Source organism: Myxocyprinus asiaticus, chromosome 33, assembly GCF_019703515.2.
Source record: "Myxocyprinus asiaticus isolate MX2 ecotype Aquarium Trade chromosome 33, UBuf_Myxa_2, whole genome shotgun sequence".
NCBI classification, from domain to species: Eukaryota; Metazoa; Chordata; class Actinopteri; order Cypriniformes; family Catostomidae; genus Myxocyprinus; species Myxocyprinus asiaticus.
The window spans coordinates 20,870,042-20,889,570 of NC_059376.1; the positions used below are offsets into that span (position 1 = coordinate 20,870,042).

A 19,529-nucleotide genomic window follows, 5' to 3' on the forward strand; every position below is an offset into this window, starting at 1 on the left:
TCAGAACATATAATGCAGAAAACAATGCTTTAGAATTGGTGGCATAGCGTAGTTTGTCCAGCAGAGTGCGCTCCGACTCCATTGTTTACAGAGCTGACTCTGAGTTGAGCGGTGTCTCGGTTAGTTAACTAGTTTGTGAAATACATACTGGAAACGTAATAAACAATGACCCCATCATTTTCCCTTTTCAATATGACTAATATAACATTAACTTTGTCCCTGACAACCATGTCACTCATGTCTGTTTGCTGTTAGCCAGCTATAGTTTGTCAGTGCAGTCAGTAATGTAGCAGATTGAAAAGTAAGAGAGCATCTTTTTGTAGCTCAGCAGACAAAAGTGCGGTGGTGGATTGTGTCTGTTGAGTGTTGATTTCATGCTATGTTGTTACCTAGTTGATAACACAATGCTGGAAAGTAAAATAAACAATGTCCGTCTTTTACTCTCTGTGACAACGAGCTTATAGCTTAGTAGCTAATCACGTAGCTACTTTCAGTAACTACGTTTCCATCCAAGGATTTTTTTTGTGAAAAAAAGTTTTAGCGCATCAAAATAAAGCTGATGAAAACGCAAATTATCGCTAAAATTTCACTAGTGTCGACATAATATTTTTCAATTTAACTCTAGTGCATAAACTCTATGCCGATACATCAAATTTTGCGAAAAATGCTTTGGAAACACTTTTTTTTCGAGAAAATTGGCATAAACGCAAAAATGTAGTGTCAGGACAGAATTTGCCCCGATCGTTAGCCTGTGTTAATTATGACGACAAGGTATACATTCATAAAACCAATTTATTGTACGTGATTATGGATTGGTCTTAACGGCATACCTGTGCAGATCCAGTGCTGCAAACATGACGCTTCCAGGAGTACCAACACAAATATCTCGTATCATGCGCATCGACAAGTGCACGGAGAACAAATGAATGGCCACTGTTTGTGATTAATCGCGTTTATTTATATAAGTTACTTTTCCACACCATTCAAAATAATACACGGCAGTCATGGAATTAGCCCACGATACAAAAAACATATAATTCCTGTGCACAAAGATGTTTTAAATTAAAAATAAATACATAATACTAGGAGAAAAGCATCAGTGTGCTTTTTTGGAACACTGACAGCCCAATTCTATTAAATTATTATTTAGCTTACTTTTGAAAAATGCTGGCAAAATTTCCCATATTAAATTAAATAAATTACCAAACGAAAAACACATTAAATTAAAAAAAATTAATTACCAAACGAAAAAAATTATATTTTTGACCTATATGCCTTTTCTTTACACAAACTTAAATTAGCCTTACCCTGTTCTGTAGAAGAATAAAGTCGGCTGAATTACATTTTCTACACTTCCAAGACTATAAACTATCAGAACTATTTGTCCGATGCTGAATTCACTTTCAGAAAACAAGCTTTTGAACATTTTAAAACTTTTAAATATTTTAAATCTAACCCTCTTTACCTCAGATCGCATTTGCTGAGCTTCTTCAGAAAATGTAAATTGCGTTATGACGCTAAAATTAATTTTAGATGACAATCAAGTTCAGTTGGTTGTTAAAAGTTTCTGGACAAATATGTGGGACATAATGCAGTTGTGATGGCAATGCTTTAGATTAGATGATCGTTCAAAATAGCCTATTGAATCTCAGGAATGTATCGTATGTAAACCCTGATATTACACCGCATACATTTTTCTTTAATAGCTGTGCACACCGCATATACACGTCGATGGATGGTCCTTATACTAAGACTGAAAGTTTCCACCACAACTTGGTGCAGGTTGCCAGCTTGAACAGGGCAATGGCGATTCGCTTTTGGGATGGAACCGGTGGCAACATCAGGACCAATATTATAGTCCTGTCAGAAGGGCAACTGCTCCCTTTTGATTGCAATTCCTCCTCTTCTGATTGCATTTATTTGTGAAATTAAAATGACAGTAAGCTTGTCTAATTTCAATGAATTGTCTCAATACTCTCCCCATTTACCAAAACTTCAGAAGAAAAAAATTAGGGACATCTGGGAGTCGAATTAGCAATAAACCCACATTTCTGTATGGAAACGGCTTAAGGGCAGATTTCTTTTGTGATAAACCAAAACTTATGCGACAAAGTGTTTTTTTACAAACCATTTTTGTTGCTAAAAGGTCATTTGAATGGAAACAGGCAGAAGACGGCAAATTTCCCCCAAAAAGTTTCACTTTGTCGATAACAAAATGCGTGAAAAGTGGATGGAAACTAGGCTATTGTTGTCAGATGAGTGGAAGCTAATGTGTAAACATGTATTCACCAAATTGTTTTGTTCAGGATTCACAGTTTGGTACCCCCTTCAACCGAACAATTCCAGTCATTGCATTTATAAAATGTAATATTTAATAGTCTGGTTTTCCACCGTTGAAAGTTTCCCCTGAACTTGTATAGCAGAATCCGGTGTAACACTGCTGCTTATCTGTTTATCTTGACTCAGCAGTAATAATATAGTCAGCATTTGACTGATACTAAACAGTACTGATGTTTATTTAGCTATTTTTATTTATTCATTATTTTAATGGTCAGCATTTGACTGATACTAAAGAGTACTGATGTTTGTTTAGCTTTTTATTTTATTATTATTTATTCTTTATTTTAATGTTCAGCATTTGACTGATACTAAACATACAGTACTGATATTTATTAAGCTGTTTATTGTATTTTTATTTATTCTTTATTTTCTCAGTGTTCATTTCTAGAATTTGTTGACTATGTATAATAATAATAATGTCAAATATTCTTTGGTAAAAAAATATTTGTTTAAAAAAATCAGCCTTCTGAGTACCTTTGCATAGTCATATCGGTGAAAAATCCACATAGAAAAGGTCTGTTTTCATTCCAGCTCAAAATGTAATATATCGGCCACCATATCGGTAATCAGTGAATTTTCCCTCTCTAAAATCGGTATCGGTCTCAAAAATCCCATATCGGTCGGGCTCTAATAATGACCATCGTTATGTTTGGAGCAAAAAGGGTGAGGCTTGCAATCCGAAGAACACCATCCCAACCGTGAAGCATGGGGGTGGCAGCATCATGTTGTGGGGGTATTTTGCTGCAGGAGGGACTGCTGCACTTCACAAAATTGATGGCATCATGAGGAAGGTAAATTATGTGGATATATTAAAACAACATCTCAAGACATCAGCCAGGAAGTTAAAGCTCGATTGCAAATGGGTCTTCCAAATGGACAATAACCACAAGCATACCTCCAAAGTTGTGGCAAAACGACTTAAGGACAACAAAGTCAAGGTATTGGAGTGGCCATCACAAAGCCCTGACCTCAATCCGATAGAAAATTTGTGGGCAGAACTGAAAGTGTGTGCGAGCAAGGAGGCCTACAAACCTGACTCAGTTACACCGGTTCTGTCTGGAGGAATGGGCAAAAATTCCAGCAACTTATTGTGAGAAGCTTGTGAAAGACTGCCCAAATGTCTGACCCAAGTTAAACAATTTAAAGGCAATGCTACCAAATACTAACAAAGTGTAAGTAAACTTCTGACCCACTGTAAATGTGATGAAAGAAATAAAAGCTGAAATAAATCATTCTCTCTACTATTATTCTGACATTTCACATTCTTTTTAAAAAAATTTAAAAAATTTGTTACATTTTTATCCCCTTTTCTCCCAACTTGAATTGCCCAATTCCCACTACTTAGTAGGTCCTCGTGGTGGCACGGTTACTCACCCCAATCCGGGTGGCGGAGGACAAGTCTCAGTTGCCTCCACTTCTGAGACAGTCAGTCTGCGCATCTTATTACGTGGCTCGTTGCGCATGACACTGCGGTGACTCTGCATGTAGAATCTCATGCTGCTCTCCGTGATCCATGCCCCATTGAGAGCGAGAACTACTAATCGCGACCACGAGGAGTTACCCCAAGTGACTCTACCCTCCCTAGCAACCAGGCCAATTTGGTTGCTTAGGAGACCTGGCTGGAGTCACTCGGCACACACCCTGGATTCGAACTCGCAACTCCAGGGGTGGTAGTCTGCATCAATACTCGCTGAGCTACCCAGGCCCCTGACATTTCACATTCTTAAAATAAAGTAGTGAATCCTAACTGACATAAGACAGGGAATGTTTTCTACTATTATATGTCAGGAATTGTGAAAAACTGAGTTTAAATGTATTTGGCTAAGGTCTATGTAAACTTCTGACTTCAGCTGTCTACTTGCTTACATACACCCTTATAGTTTACCATGTTATGAGGCTGGCAGTAAAGTAATACAGTATAATGTATTAAATGTAAGAGATAATGCAGAGTCATTCTACATTATTTTAAAATATGTGAAGTGCAGGGGTCTTGTATCACCCTGAAGGGGTTTATTTTGTGATACTATCCAACTTACTGTACATTACCACATACTGCACTTATACACAGCTACTTACCAAATAAAACAGATAATATATTTGATTTATTGAGTTGTTGAAATTATAATGGACAAAAACAACAACAACATAAAACGCACTGCGGAGTGACACGAGAGACATGAAACTAGCACAGCTATATAGGAAATTGGTTTCCTGGGACAATGGTCAAATAAAATATATACAGTTTAGCATTAATTGTACACAAATATTTGACAGAATAATGCCGCAATTGACCAATCAGAATAAAGTATTCCAGAGAGCTGTGTAATAAATGTACATATGTAATATTTAGGTTAGTATTTAGCTTATTACTGAAGTTAAAATATGTAGTTCTCTGTTCTTTCTTTTGTGGCCTGAATTGCTGAACATCCCACAAATTATGCTAATCCTATTAGTCACATACATTCCCAGCAACATTTGCTTATCTAAAAAGCAGTTAGGTGAATGAGAAAACAGAGCCTGTTAAGAAAAGAATTATGCCACGTATGAATCTTTGAGGGTAGAGTAGCTATGCAACAGATGTAAAACTCATGAACTTGGAACTCAAGCTGCTCTGTGCTGTCTGTTAACTGAGCCCTGCTTTGTGTTACGCCCAGACATACTGAACCTTACCTGCTGCAGTCATCTAACATAAGTTATTCCTGTCAGGGAAATGGGCTACACAGAGTACAATTGGTGCTAATTTACAATCTCTTGGTGTACTTTGATGGTGTCATTTGCTAATCTCAATTGTCTCGCTCCAGTAATTTGTTTCTGGCACAGGGAATGCCAGTTGGTGAATCGTTCCGGGGTCCTGCTGTCAACATAGAGTAATTGCAACTAATTCAGTGACTCAGCAGCAGACAGAATTGTTCTTGACTGTAGATAACCAGCCCTTAGGTACTATTTAAAGGAATAGTCCACCCAAAAATGAAATCTCTACCATCATTTAACCTAATGTTGTTTCAAACCCATATGGCTTATCTTTTTCTATGGAACAAAAAGGAGATGTTAAGCAGAGTGACAGACTCAGTCACCATTCACTTTCATCGTATGGAGAAAAAAATGCAATGAAACTGAATGGTGAATGAGACTAACATACCATGCCTAACATCTAATTTTGTTCCAGTTTCATGGAAGAAAGTAAGTCATTTGTCACACGTGTGAGTAAATGATGACATAATTTAATTTTTTGGGCAAACTTTCCCTCTAATTACCTTCTTTTTGTTTGGATCATGGATAGAAAGAATCTTGGAAAATCCTTGCGGTGGAAATATTATCGGGATACAGTTACCCTACGTGCTCTCTGAATGTTAGAAACTTTTGAATATAGTTTCTTCATAAGCTGTGGATGTTAATCCTCATATTGTCCCTAGAAGCATCAACCACTTGTGATCCTAATGATGAAAATCATTAAATATTCATAAGAATTCATAAATGGAGTACAACAGGTCTAAATAACCCCCTTAAAGGAAGTGTTTTTTTTTTATTATTATTATTATTACTATTTTTTTATTCCAGTTCCAAAGTGTATTACGATAGAAAATATTATTATTATTATTATTTCTATTTTTTATTGAATATTGATGAGTAATGTTAATCAACTTTGACACATCTTTGGCAACTGGTGTTCCCATTTCCTGTTTATTTCAATCACTTTTGGCATTTCGTAATGTCTTTCATAGTAAAGCTGTATTATTCTGCTATTAGTAACTGAACAGGCAACATCTTAGTGCTGCAATTTTTAGTGCTGGCATGTTTTACAAATGCATCACTATTGTGACTAAAGCAGTCAGTAAAGGCCATCTTTGTGCATCTGTCTCAGCAAATTCATTCCTCCCCACTTATGCCAAAAACAAATATGTTGAAGTGTGCTTAGGAAAGTGCTAATTTTTGTTGACGTTTAGGTGTTTTAGGAGACAGTAACATCCGGGGACCCTTTAGCTCAGTTCTTCCCTATTATCTAAAATCATGTTAATAAACTCATTCAGTATAATATTACCTGTAAGATTTTGAATTTTATTCATAGGTAAAATAATAATAATAATAATAAAATGGTTTTAAGCTGCATAACTTGCTTAAAGGCCAAAGGTGAAAGACCAGAACTGGTTTTCAAATACAGGTCAAATTTAAGACCATGTATGGAACACTTTTTCAAAATAGTTATTTTTATGAAAACTATTTTATGGAACATTTGCTTCTACTGTGTTTTAGTAAAATGATTTGGTATTTATTATATTATTATTTTATAATATTTTACTGAAAACAGGCCAAGAATGACCAGAAAACATTAGAAGGGTTATAGTTTTGGCCAAGTCTGATGTGAAAAATTAAGTGTTTACATTTATTGATTTAGCAGACACTTTTATCCAAAGCAACTTTAAATGTGGAATGCCACAAAAGCAATTCATCCTTGGGAAACGGTAACAAAAGAAGTGCCGCAATAAAAAGTTCCAAAATTGCTCAGAAGAATTTGAAAGTACAAACTAGTACAGAGATTTAAATGAGACCCTGAGAAACAACAACTTTTTTTAAAATTTGCTTTTAACTTTCTTTCAGCCGTTGAAGAGACTGGAGGTGACTCTTGGAAGTATAGTTTGCGGGTGAGTGGACTATTTCCATGAAATTTTATTTCACTGGTCTGAAAGCAGGTCTTTAGAAACGTTTTATTATTTTGCAAATGGAACATTCTTACTTTCATTTGCCTGCCTATCTGTGCAACACCTAAAGAAAGATGTATTCCAAGGTCAATGGAAGTGGCAGTAAATGAAGTGTAGACCAGTTATGGAATTTTCATTGCATGGTTGACTCTACAGGGTAATTTGTTACTGCCCTCATGTGACTTCATTTGCTTTACATCTGGCAGCTTACTGAATGTGGCTCTTATGTCCTGGCTTTTTAATAACTTTGGGTGACTAAACTTATAACCTCAGGCAAGAGCAGTGTTTTACATCATATTTGTCATTACGCAGTGAAGGAAGCCTCTATGGGATCATTTCACCTTCAAGTAACTTCAGAAGCAAGTATCTTAAAATAGATATATATTAGCTACTTAGTGGACATATTTGCAAGTAATATACTGTAAATCTTACACATCAGTCTAAAAAAATTGTTGCAACTCTGTTCTGATAGGGTCACCGACAGCAAGGAAAAAACAATGCTAAATGAAAATAATAAAATGCAACTAACTGTGAATCGTGAAAAGTTTGGATCCCAAAATAAAAAAATCAACTTTTTAAAGGAAGGAGAAAACGCTTCCCATAATTTGTTACTGATGTCAGAGGCATTGCGTCCAATCGGTATGTTAGCTCAAATTCCTCATTTGGTAGAAGCTAGCTTCAAGTGATATTTAGTCAATAAACTTTTATATTGTTGGGACTATGCAAAGGGAAAATGTCCTGAAGCAAAACCAGTAGAGAATCACTGGTCTAATGGATGTTTAGCAATCTTTTATTAAGCCCTATTAAGCAGTCATCCATAACCATAATCATTCTTGATACCTGCCCTCATTGATTTTGCTCTGAACCGCATTGATTATGTCAGAGTTCCTGAAGGCATAGAATATATGATTTGACATGTGTTACAAATGTTAAGATGGACACGGTTTGCAAATGTGATATTTGACCTCCAAGGGTATCACTGTTCCAACCATTAATAACAGCCCCTGAAGGCCACTGGGTGATGTCTCGCACTCTGACACCCCCGTCAGTGCACATTATCGATTGTGTTAGCAACATTGATGGATACTGTAGAAAATCAGAGGGTTTCCTATTCATGTGTTTGTGAGTGTGGGTGAACATTTGTTTAAATATTGTTTTTGTATCGATTGCTTCCTCACGTTCTTGTCATGTCCTGTTTTTCCTTGTTTCACTCAATATCTTTACAGCCATGCACGGAAGTGTTGTTCCTGGACATTTTCCATAACTACAGTCAAACTTTGACACCAGTGCTCCTGGAGATGGTGCAGAATCTTCAAGGTTGGTTTAATTGTCTTGACATGTGTTAAACAGGGTTGGGGATGGGCAAACAGCATTTTCATTAATGAAAGACATTCAAGGACGCAAATAATAAATGACACATCAAAGCTTTGAATGTGTTGCTTAAAGACTCGCCGATCAAACAAACTTCGCTAGTTAAATGGAAGTGTCATTACGTTGTGAAAATAAGAGATGTCACAGCCAGAGCGAGAATAGTTGAGGACATGATTAAATTCTTTTTTCATATTGTAGATCCCTTTTTATCTACAGTAATTATCATAGTAGCCTCATAAGTGAAATATTTTTTTGATACAAGCCATTCATGTATGCTGCAGGAGATGCTGGCGCTGAAAATATGCTCTGATGCAATGCTCTTTAAACAAAGCTGTTTTCCAACATGGAAGTGCTTTCATTTATAGCTTCCTGCTGACATTACCTTGGATAGACTAAATTGACTTCAAATGACATGCCATACCGTCAGTTCTTCAAAGCTTTCTTTGTTTCTAAATGAGGGGTGTTCTCTACCTTTTCACTTAAGAAAATCTGACAAAGTCTTCTGGGGATTGCAGACTTGCAGGGCAAATGTCACCTTTTTTAAAATGCACCCTGCTAAGCTAAAGAAGGTCCACCATTAGTGCACCACTAAGAGGCGCGTGCAGCAATTAGGCTGACACTCTCAGCCAAACACAAGCACTGCCTGACAAGTGTTACACTCTCATTGCTTTTGATCAGGCTCCCTAGTAATTCTCTAGTGAATGAGTCTTCCTTGTAAATTAGTTTATAAAATACCTGTGTATAAGGTTGAATCTTCAATCAGGGGAGCCTATTCTGTCCCCTAGGGTGGTTTTTTATGAAAAAATGCTTGGTGTGCACTAGAATGCTTTTTTAAAAAAGCATTCTAGTTTTCAAGGAGAGATTATAATAGATTGAAATGTTGTATTGTTAAACGTTTAAATGCTTAAATTACCAAAATTCTATATTGCATGTTTTCTAAAGAACTTCTAAAGAACCATTTATTTGGTGTTTATGTGAATAATTTGCAAAAAAGAGAAAATAACAAAGAGTTGCTGCCCCCAATATTGCTGTCATTACCATCACACCAAGCATTTTTGACAACAATTTAAAAGGAACATTTCAGGTTCAATACAAGTTAAGCTCAATCGACAGCATTTGTGGCATAATATTGATTGCCACAAAAATTTCTTTTGATTTGCACCTCCTTTTCTTTAAAAAAAAATCGAAAATCTTGGTTAAAGTGAGGCACTTACAATGGAAGTGAATTTTCCGATACATCGCAATCTTCATTTGAATGATCTCGATATCGATTCTTAAATCCCAAGATTGATCTTTTATCTATGCTCAACCCTCTACTACATGAGAGAAATCACTAGCATATGCAACCAAATTTCACGCTATGTGAATAAAATATATATATTTGGCAACTTGTTAATACATTTTTACATTTCACTCACCAGTAGAAGAAGCCTTTATTTTTGTCACACATTATACATACATTTTTTGCATATATACAGTGAAATTTCTTTCTTTTTTTTTCACATATCCCAGCTAAGCTGGGGTCAGAGTGCAGGGTCAGCCATGGAGCAGGTAGGGTCAAGGGCCTTGCTCAAGGGCCCAACAGTGGCATCTTGGCGGTGCTGGGGCTTGAACCCCCGACCTACTGGTCAGTAACCCAGAGCCTTAACCCCTGAGACACCACTGCCCCTAAATTGTGTCGTATATTAGTTGTTCCAAATCCGCGCAACCCATTTGTCATTGAATAATGTTTCTTTTAATACCCTCTGTTCTCTGCAGTCAGTTGTTAAAAACAACAAAAAAGAAACATTTAGTTCTAATCATGCATGGCACAGATAAGATAAAGCCATTGGAGTCCTGTCTTATTAACATGCGCTCATTTACAGACACACTTTACAGAAATGGTGGTTTTGTTAAAGAGACGGTACCGGTTTTAGCACGTGTTCATTAAATCATGTAAATAGTTTAAATGATGCAATTAAACAATAAACATGTAACAAAAAAATAATAATATATGAAATATAATATTTATTGACATGGATTTGTTCAGTTTTAAAAAGCCAAAAAGTGACCAAAATGATGAAAAACGAATAAAATATAATTAGTAAATTAATATTTTCATAATGTACCTAGTTAGTTAGAAGGTCCCCTGCATAACTAACAGCATTAGCTGGGAGATAATTTCTTTCATATGTAAGCAAACAAAACATTATAACTGAAATATACCCATTTGAATCGATATCGAATCAAAATCAGAATCGACTCAGGAGTGTGTGTATCGGAATCAAATAGAATCGGGACATCTGTATCAATACCCAGCTCTAATGATCTCAGTATGAGTCATTTAGGGACGTCCATAGCAATCTTTGGGCATGATCGATTGTTTTATTTGAATAATCTCAGTGAAAATGGCATATTTTACCACAAGAGGACAGAGGAGCCAGACAGAAAGTGCTATTTTTATTATTGATTTTTAAAGTAATGTTTCACTATAATGTGAAGACAACCCCATTCCAAGGAGCACATTCACACTATGATACTGATAATGACCTCTCATTTAATTTCCCAGTAGTGTTTTTGTCTTTTGAGCATTTTCTCTATTATAAATGGACAATTAGGTGCAACACTGTATTGTCGCTCTGGGATGGCTAATTGTGATTGGCTGAGGGAAATGGGACAAAACCTTTGGTTGTTTTGGTTGTTAATGTTTCATTACTCATTTTACTACCTTTGCTACTTTTAATAACATTTGCAAATATAATTGGTCATTATTACAGATTTGCGGATACGATAGAAGCTGTTTTAGTCCAACAGTCCTAAAGGACATTGTAGGTAAGATGAGAAGGATTATTCCATTTGTTCATGATGCTTGTTTTTCTTTGTCTTTTAGGTCCCAGTAATGTGGAGGACCCAGTGCAGATGCTTATGAAGGATGCAGGTACCATTGTGCAGGACTTCTTAGTTCTTATGCTTACGCTTTCTTTTTACCTCTCTTTTCAGAAATATTTTTATGAATGAACACAAAGCAGTAAAATATTTCTAATTTTGTCATGAATCTTTTAATTAAAGATTAATAAAGGGTTCCCATGGTTATGTAAAACCAAAAAAATACCAATGAATTAGAATAGAATCTTAAGTCATGGAAAAGTCTACATATGGTTATGAAAAGGTCTATAATAAATATACAGTACTGTGCAAAAGTTTTATGCCTTTTGAAAAATTTTGAATAGTGAGGATGTCTTAAAAAAAAAAAAATGCCATAAATAGTTTTCATTTATCAATTAACGGCTTACAAAGTCCAGTAAACATAAAAAAAAAAAATAAATAAAAAAAATGCGAAATCAATATTTGGTGTGAAAACCTTTGCTCAAAACAGCACCAATTCTCCTAGGTACACCTGTATACAGTTTTTCTTGGTTGTTGGCAGATAGGATGTTCCAAGCTTCTTGGAGAACTTGTCACAGTTCTTCTATCTATTTAGGCTGTCTCAATTGCTTCTGTCTCTTCACGTATTCCCAGACTTACTCAATGATGTTGAGATTTTGATGTTGGAGCCATACCATCTGTTGTAGGGCTCCTTGTTCTTCTTCTGTTCAATTCTATTTGTAAAGAGAATGTTGAAATCTAAAATTGATATATTCTACTGATACACTAAAAGCAGAATATATAAAATAACCATCTTAAGACTAATGTTTTTATGAAAAATATTATGCGACTAAGACTAAGCTCAGTACTGTACATTTTTGTAGCTATGCTCTGTTTTCAAATATTTAATTGGCTAGACATTGCTGTTGGATGGAATAAAACTTATTGGTAAGCCACAGTGATGTCTGATTTGTGAGCAAACCTTTTGAGTTGATTCTTTATAATGAATCATTTGAACCAGTTCACAAATTGGTCTGAATGATTCATTAGTGAGTCTGTCTGAATGTTTAAAAATAATCCTTATTCAGTAATCTTAAACAACTGGAATGGTCTTGGATAAATTATAGAAATGTATTGGTCAAAAAGTGTGGGAACCCTGTTTGCAGATGTTGAAATTTGCTCAATCTGTTGTTTCTTTACAGTCTACAATGCTGTTGGGTTAGCAGCATATGAATTATTTGACAACGTGGACTTTGATCAGTGGTTCAAGAACCAACTCCTAGGAGAGCTACAAGTCAGCCACAACAGGTATCACTTAATAAATGTAATTATTCTCTGTCTGAAAAATCTTTTAAACCTTCCAAACGTCATAAAGTCAGCCTGAAAATATAACATTTGTATTAGGGAATAAAACCAGGAAATCCAAGAAACTCCAACATGACGTTTCACATCAACAAAAAACAGAGATCTTAAGCATTGTTTTCTGTAGATAAAACGGTATTCACTCCTTTCATTGTCTTTTCCAGGAAGTGATGTCACTCAGCAGGTGCATTCAAAGAAATGCTTGTGTGCTGTGTTAGAGACTAGCCCTCCTACAGATAAAAGACTAAAACTTTCTCTCAGAATTTAAGAACAGCACAAAAGATATCGAGATTTAGATAAACCTCTCAGACGAGAGCCTGGCTAATCTTTATACTGGGCCTCAATGACATTTGCTGCTGCCTTACAATAGCAGTATTATACCAGCTGTTGCTGATGGACTGGTTAAACAATGTTCCTCTGGGAGACTCCTGCAGTGTATCTGATCAGGTCAGAAAAGTTGTTGATGCGAGTTATCAGACATACAGAATTGTAAAATAAATATCCCGTAAAGAGTTTATTTTTTTGTTGTGTGGAATATTCAGTGACGGCCATGGGGGTTAATATGGAAAGAAACTTTAAAAGTTGTACATAAGTTAAAGTTGGTGTGCAGTACCAGAAGTATTTCAAAGGTGTTGATGTGGTGACAATAACAGTTTTGTGTGGACAGTACATTTACTTATTCACAAAACTATCTGCATGCCGAACATTGCACTTTTACTGCCCATAGAAAGCAGGCGTTTTTTTTATTTGTATAAATATTCATATTCTGTGTATCATGGCAACTGTAATTAATTAAATGACGGAGAATGATAGATAAGAGCATTATAAATGGCATATATCTTGTGCGCGTTGTAGTTGAGGGCACTTTCACTGTTTTAGTGATTAGGTGAATTCGTTAACTGGACCGCTGTGGTGGAGTGATGCCTTTTATTCCCTCTAAGGCATGCCTAGTTGTGGTAGGCTGCTGCATCTAACAACACCCAGCAGCACTCAGAACCAACCTGCAAGACTGGGAATTGTGCTGTGCAAATTGCATTTAGCAGAAGGTTTTTGGTAGTTTCCTGATTTGCATAGTTCCTTTAGTGAATCCTGTGCTAACATGATGCAGACAGTGCGTGCAAAAAAAAAAAAAAAACAAAAAAAACAAAAACACTATCAGTGAGCACAATTCATTCTGTGTACAATGATTTCCTCCCACAGTTTAAAAAAAGAGGTAATCTGAGTTCTAGCTTTACACAAAGCATAATTTGTGACTAGAGAGAGAGAGTCGAAACAGACCTCTGTTGTGGAAGATGTCATTATGATCACATTTGAAACCATGACTGTCTGTTTCTCCATCCATTCTCCATCCATTTTGTATCTCTCAATTTTTCGTCTCTTCATCCAGGATGGTTGGAACGTGCTTGTGGTTTGAAGGAGCGGGATTTAAACCTTATCTGTATATTTCATAAATATGACTTCACATTTAAGGAAAGAGAGAGAAAAATAAAGTCCAATACCTTGTTTGTTTGTATGAAACCAGGTCTGTCATTCCTACTGTCTAGCACATAACACGCTCCAAAGTGTTTGTGTGATTGTCGCAGAGGATGGGTGAAGACATCCGCAGACAAGTATGTGCATGTCGGTAGGTCTTGGAAGTGGGGGGGTTGGTTAGTGTTTGAGAAACTGCTCGAATACATGTGTATTGAGGCAGTCTCGATACATGCTCTTGACAGAGCAAGCAAATGTACGCCTGCCACTCTTTAATCAGGCATGTTTGTCACTGTCATCATGAGACAGTATGCCTGAAAATGCCTCAAAGAAATTTTAACAGACACATGACTAAACCTGGTGCTGACATCTGCCATCCGTGCCTTGGGCTTTGAGATTTGACAACTTTATATTCAGCAGCAAGTTCACAGTAAATGCATTATACCTCCTTAACTTGTGATGAAGCTCTACTGCAAGTTCCTTGACCTTGTGCACTGTCATTTCACATGGTCTGGCAATGCTCCAGACCCTCAAATTGATTTATCACTTCATCAGTCCTACTGTGTCACCGTGCCCATACTCTTGAGCTTTGCCTTAGCGAACTGATCGTCCAAGAGCTGATCTTCTGCCTCGAGAGGTTAAAGGAGGCAGACACGCTGGACAGGTGTTGCTAAAGACTGGATTGATAGGCTAGGGAAGCCTGTTGCATTTGTCTAATGTTTAATTCCTACTTCACAATCTCTGTCCCGTTCCTTCCTTCTCCGACACTTCACCAGCTCTCTGGTAGCGTAGTGGGTCGTAACCCAAAAATGGGGGAAAAACCATGCAAATGATAAATGAAACTAATGATTTATGTCTGCATTTAAGATAAATAAATGTATAGACTGCTTAACATTTAAAAGCTGTCAACTTTTTACTTGGTATCCCATGTTGGCTATCCAAACAGATACAGCAGGTTGCATGACATGCCTTCATCCTTGAAAACCTAGACCAAAACTACACAAGATGAAATAAAAAATACCAGTATACATTTCTCTGTTCTCGTTACAAATATGCTATTAAACAGAATACTGTTTTTAAAAAGTTAATACATTGTCAGTAATAATATAAATGTTAAATTACACTAAAACAATGGCTTTTTTTTATTGTATAGAGTAGACCTGTGGAATATAATCGTTTTTGCGATGTATCGCGATGCTTAAAAACAAAAGAATCGATTTTTTTAAAAATGTAATTAAATATCATATACAGTACAGGTGCTGGTCATATAATTAGAATATCATCAAAAAGTTGATTTATTTCACTAATTCCATTCAAAAAGTGAAACTTGTATATTATATTCATTCATTACACACTGACTGATATATTTCAAATGTTTATTTCTTTTAATTTTGATGATTATAACTGACAACTAAGGAAAATTATAACTGACAACTAAGGAAAATTATTGCACTCTGACCCCAGCTTAGCTGGGATATGTGAAAAAAAGAATTTCACTGTATATGTGCAAATGTATAATGTGTGATAAATAAATAAAAAAATAAAAAATAAAAAAAAAATCCCAAATTCAGTATCTCAGAAAATTAGAATATTACTTAAGACCAATACAAAGAAAGGATTTTTAGAAATCTTGGCCAACTGAAAAGTATGAACATGAAAAGTATGAGCATGTACAGCACTCAATACTTAGTTGGGGCTCCTTTTGCCTGAATTACTGCAGCAATGCGGCGTGGCATGGAGTTGATCAGTCTGTGGCACTGCTCAGGTGTTATGAGAGCCCAGGTTGCTCTGATAGTGGCCTTCAGCTCTTCTGCATTGTTGGGTCTGGCATATCGCATCTTCCTCTTCACAATACCCCATCTATTTTCTATGGGGTTAAGGTCAGGCGAGTTTGCTGGCCAATTAAGAACAGGGATACCATGGTCCTTAAACCAGATACTGGTTGCTTTGGCACTGTGTGCAGGTGCCAAGTCCTGTTGGATAATGAAATCTGCATCTCCATAAAGTTGGTCAGCAGCAGAAAGCATGAAGTGCTCTAAAACTTCCTGGTAAACGGCTGCGTTGACCTTGGACCTCAGAAAACACAGTGGACCAACACCAGCAGATGACATGGCACCCCAAACCATCACTGACTGTGGAAACTTTACACTGGACCTCAAGCAACGTGGATTGTGTGCCTCTCCTCTCTTCCTCCAGACTCTGGGACCCTGATTTCCAAAGGAAATGCAAAATTTACTTTCATCAGAGAACATAACTTTGGACCACTCAGCAGCAGTCCAGTCCTTTTTGTCTTTAGCCCAGGCGAGACGCTTCAGACGCTGTCTGTTGTTCAAGAGTGGCTTGACACAAGGAATGCGACAGCTGAAACCCATGCCTTGCATACGTCTGTGCGTAGTAGTTCTCCCCCACATTTTTGAATGGGTTTTGTTTCACAATCCTCTCCAGGGTGCGGTTATCCCTATTGCTTGTACACTTTTTTCTACCACATCTTTTCCTTCCCTTCGCCTCTCTATTAATGTGCTTGGACACAGAGCTCTGTGAACAGCCAGCCTCTTTTGCAATGACCTTTTGTGTCTTGCCCTCCTTGTGCAACGTGTCAATGGTCGTCTTTTGGACAACTGTCAAGTCAGCAGTCTTCCCCATGATTGTGTAGCGTACAGAACTAGACTGAGAGACCATTTAAAGGCCTTTGCAGGTGTTTTGAGTTAATTAGCTGATTAGAGTGTGGCACCAGGTGTCTTCAATATTGAACCTTTTCACAATATTCTAATTTTCTGAGATACTGAATTTGGGATTTTCCTTAGTTGTCAGTTATAATCATCAAAATTAAAAGAAATAAACATTTGAAATATATCAGTCTGTGTGTAATGAATGAATATAATATACAAGTTTCACTTTTTGAATGGAATTAGTGAAATAAATCAACTTTTTGATGATATTCTAATTATATGACCAGCACCTGTATATGCCATACTGTTTTTAAATAAGTAGTTTTATTAAATATTAATAAAAAAGTTGCCTATGTGCTCCAGAAGCAAAGAACTTGCATCTGATGTATGTAGATAGGAGACATGGCGGAGGGAGAGCAGCAGCTGGTGCTTAAAAATGCAACTAACTTCTTGAAAGCAGATATTTGGGCACATTTCGGTTTTTACTGAGATAAGTAGAAAAATTAGCTTGATTAAAAAAATATGCTCTGTGCAAGACATGTCGAACCAAGATTAAATACTTTTTACAGCACAACAAATATGAGGAATCACATCTCCCTTTTTCACTCAGAGCTAAAGTTAGCAGCAACCACGCCAAACGCAGACAACAATACAGGCGACGGTATCAAATTTACCTCAGAACTCCAAAAGGGCAAAGAAGATCACACAGTCCATTGCCACATTTATTGCAAAGGATCTCCGCCCCCATACCCTGGAGCCGAGATACAGAATCCCTTCTCTGAGTTTTTTCACAGACACCGCTATACCTGTTCTGTACAGTGACACAAAATCTAGAGTGATGGAGTCGATGCATAACACCAGCCGAGTGGCCATCACCTGTAATCCTGGACATCCATCGCCACAGATTCATATGTACCGGTAACTGCTCATTATTAATAAAAGTATTGGAGGACAAGATGCATCGTGATGCATCAAGAATCGTTTTATAATCGAATCGTTTCCCTCTGAATCGTAATCGGATTGTGAGGCAAGTGAAGATTCACACCTCTAATAGAGAGCTTATTAAAGTTATCCAGCCAGGAGTAACGAGTGCTTTATTGTTGTTAGAAAAGGTCTAATTAAAAAATCTGATATTTTGACACGTATACGATTTTAGTCCCACCTGTTCACATCCACTTAAGACAAACTGACGGCGTTTACACTACAAGCTTGGTCACCTTTACCAAACTTGTGGATGTGCAGTGGCAAAGATTTCGAATTCACAGTGTTGACCAATAGGAAGTTCCCTGGTTTGGCAGTGACCTCTGTGTGTGTGATGCTTTGTACATAGCTACACTGAATTCTCACAATGGACTAGGAGTTATTTTAGCGGAGAGTTTCTTTATTACTGCACTCTCCCAGAGTATGCAGCACAAAGATACTGCTTCAAGTTATTTTTGGGGGTTTCACTCTCGCTTAAGGTCATGCCGCCTTTGCTTGCGGAATTTCGCAGGAAGTGCATTGGAGCATTCACACATTCAGCCACATTACTACTACTGTTGGCTCAAGCACTCTTCACACAGCACACATGCAAGTATACATGTGATTTTTTTTTTTTTTTTTTTTACATATCAGTATCGATTTAGTACTGAAGTGCCGGGACTTTTTACATCTCTAGTTAGGGGTTTATTATTGTGTCTGGTCTACTCTTGATGTCCACTGTAAAATATGGGTTCTAAAGCAAACCCACCTGAGAACCACTGCGGTAGGGCTCAGTGAACTGCTTCCTCCACTCTTAGAGTTCTTGGAGGTAGGAGTCCTTGCTTTGTCCTAGCTGGTTCGTATCCTTTTGGTGCACGTAGAGAATTGGGTCAGTGCTCAATGACCCTCAACACATGCCAGAATGTGTTGCATTTGATGTACAGCACTGAAGCCACACTGCAGGCGAGCTGGGAAGCCAGTAGCATGTGTGATGGTGATGTTCAGCGTGTGATGAGCAACAACATGAAATGACCTTTTCAGCTGTGAGCTTCAGCAGTGGCAGCTGTAGTGTTAGTTTAGCTTTAGGGGAATAAACTGTGTCAAGTCACAAATATCAGTCTGGTCCACATAAGGTAATGTTACCTCATCCCAAACTCGTAAGGATTGTGATATGACTCGTGTTTGTCAACAATGTCATAGTCAACAATGCAGCTCTTTGGCACTTCGTAGGGTTATGTTTGTGAAACGATTGTTATTTCGTGTTTTTTCTTTTTTTTTTTTTTTTTTTTTTTTTTTTATATATATAGAAATTCTAACCACTAATTTTCCACTAATTTCTTTAGTCTTGTTTGTACAACCTTTCATGGAACTACTGTGCCATTTTTCGAATTAGCTGCCACTTTGTTAAATGCTAGTTTATAATCGTGGTAGTATCGATTTCAGGTATACATGCCCCTGACATCTTTAACCCTAACTGTGGTTTGTCGATTTACATCTTGCTCAGACAACCCCGTCCTGTCTATTGTGTCTTAAGTGTGCTTTTCTTGGCGAGAATAACCTCCTATATGCACCAAATTTGATGTCAAGTCTGGTTTGCGAGACTAAATTTCACCATGGATATTCAGCTTTTAATTATGAGGCCTTCATATGGTATCAAACTGAAATAGCATAGTAGTGACAGCAATTTTTATATGTAGATGGAGCATTGCTTTGTCTCTCATTGTGCTTGTATAAAGTTAATGGCTGCTCATTATTCCTCTAATTGAGGAGGTGTTGGCATGCATTTCAGTGTCCAGTTATGTTGACTCAGCTATCT

The 19,529-nt window shown here is 36.9% G+C and overlaps 1 protein-coding gene across 3 annotated transcripts in view; it reads left to right on the forward strand.

Annotated features, from left to right (window-relative positions):
• The window catches only part of LOC127424369 (importin-11), a 178,020-nt gene that overhangs the window by 49,189 nt on the left and 109,302 nt on the right, over positions 1-19,529 (forward strand). For all 3 annotated transcript variants that reach the window (XM_051669497.1, XM_051669498.1, XM_051669496.1), the window contains exons 12-15: positions 6,937-6,980; positions 8,264-8,354; positions 11,278-11,325; positions 12,455-12,560. In XM_051669497.1, coding sequence (XP_051525457.1) covers positions 6,937-6,980; positions 8,264-8,354; positions 11,278-11,325; positions 12,455-12,560 — 289 coding nt within the window. The remainder of the gene's footprint in view (positions 1-6,936; positions 6,981-8,263; positions 8,355-11,277; positions 11,326-12,454; positions 12,561-19,529) is intronic.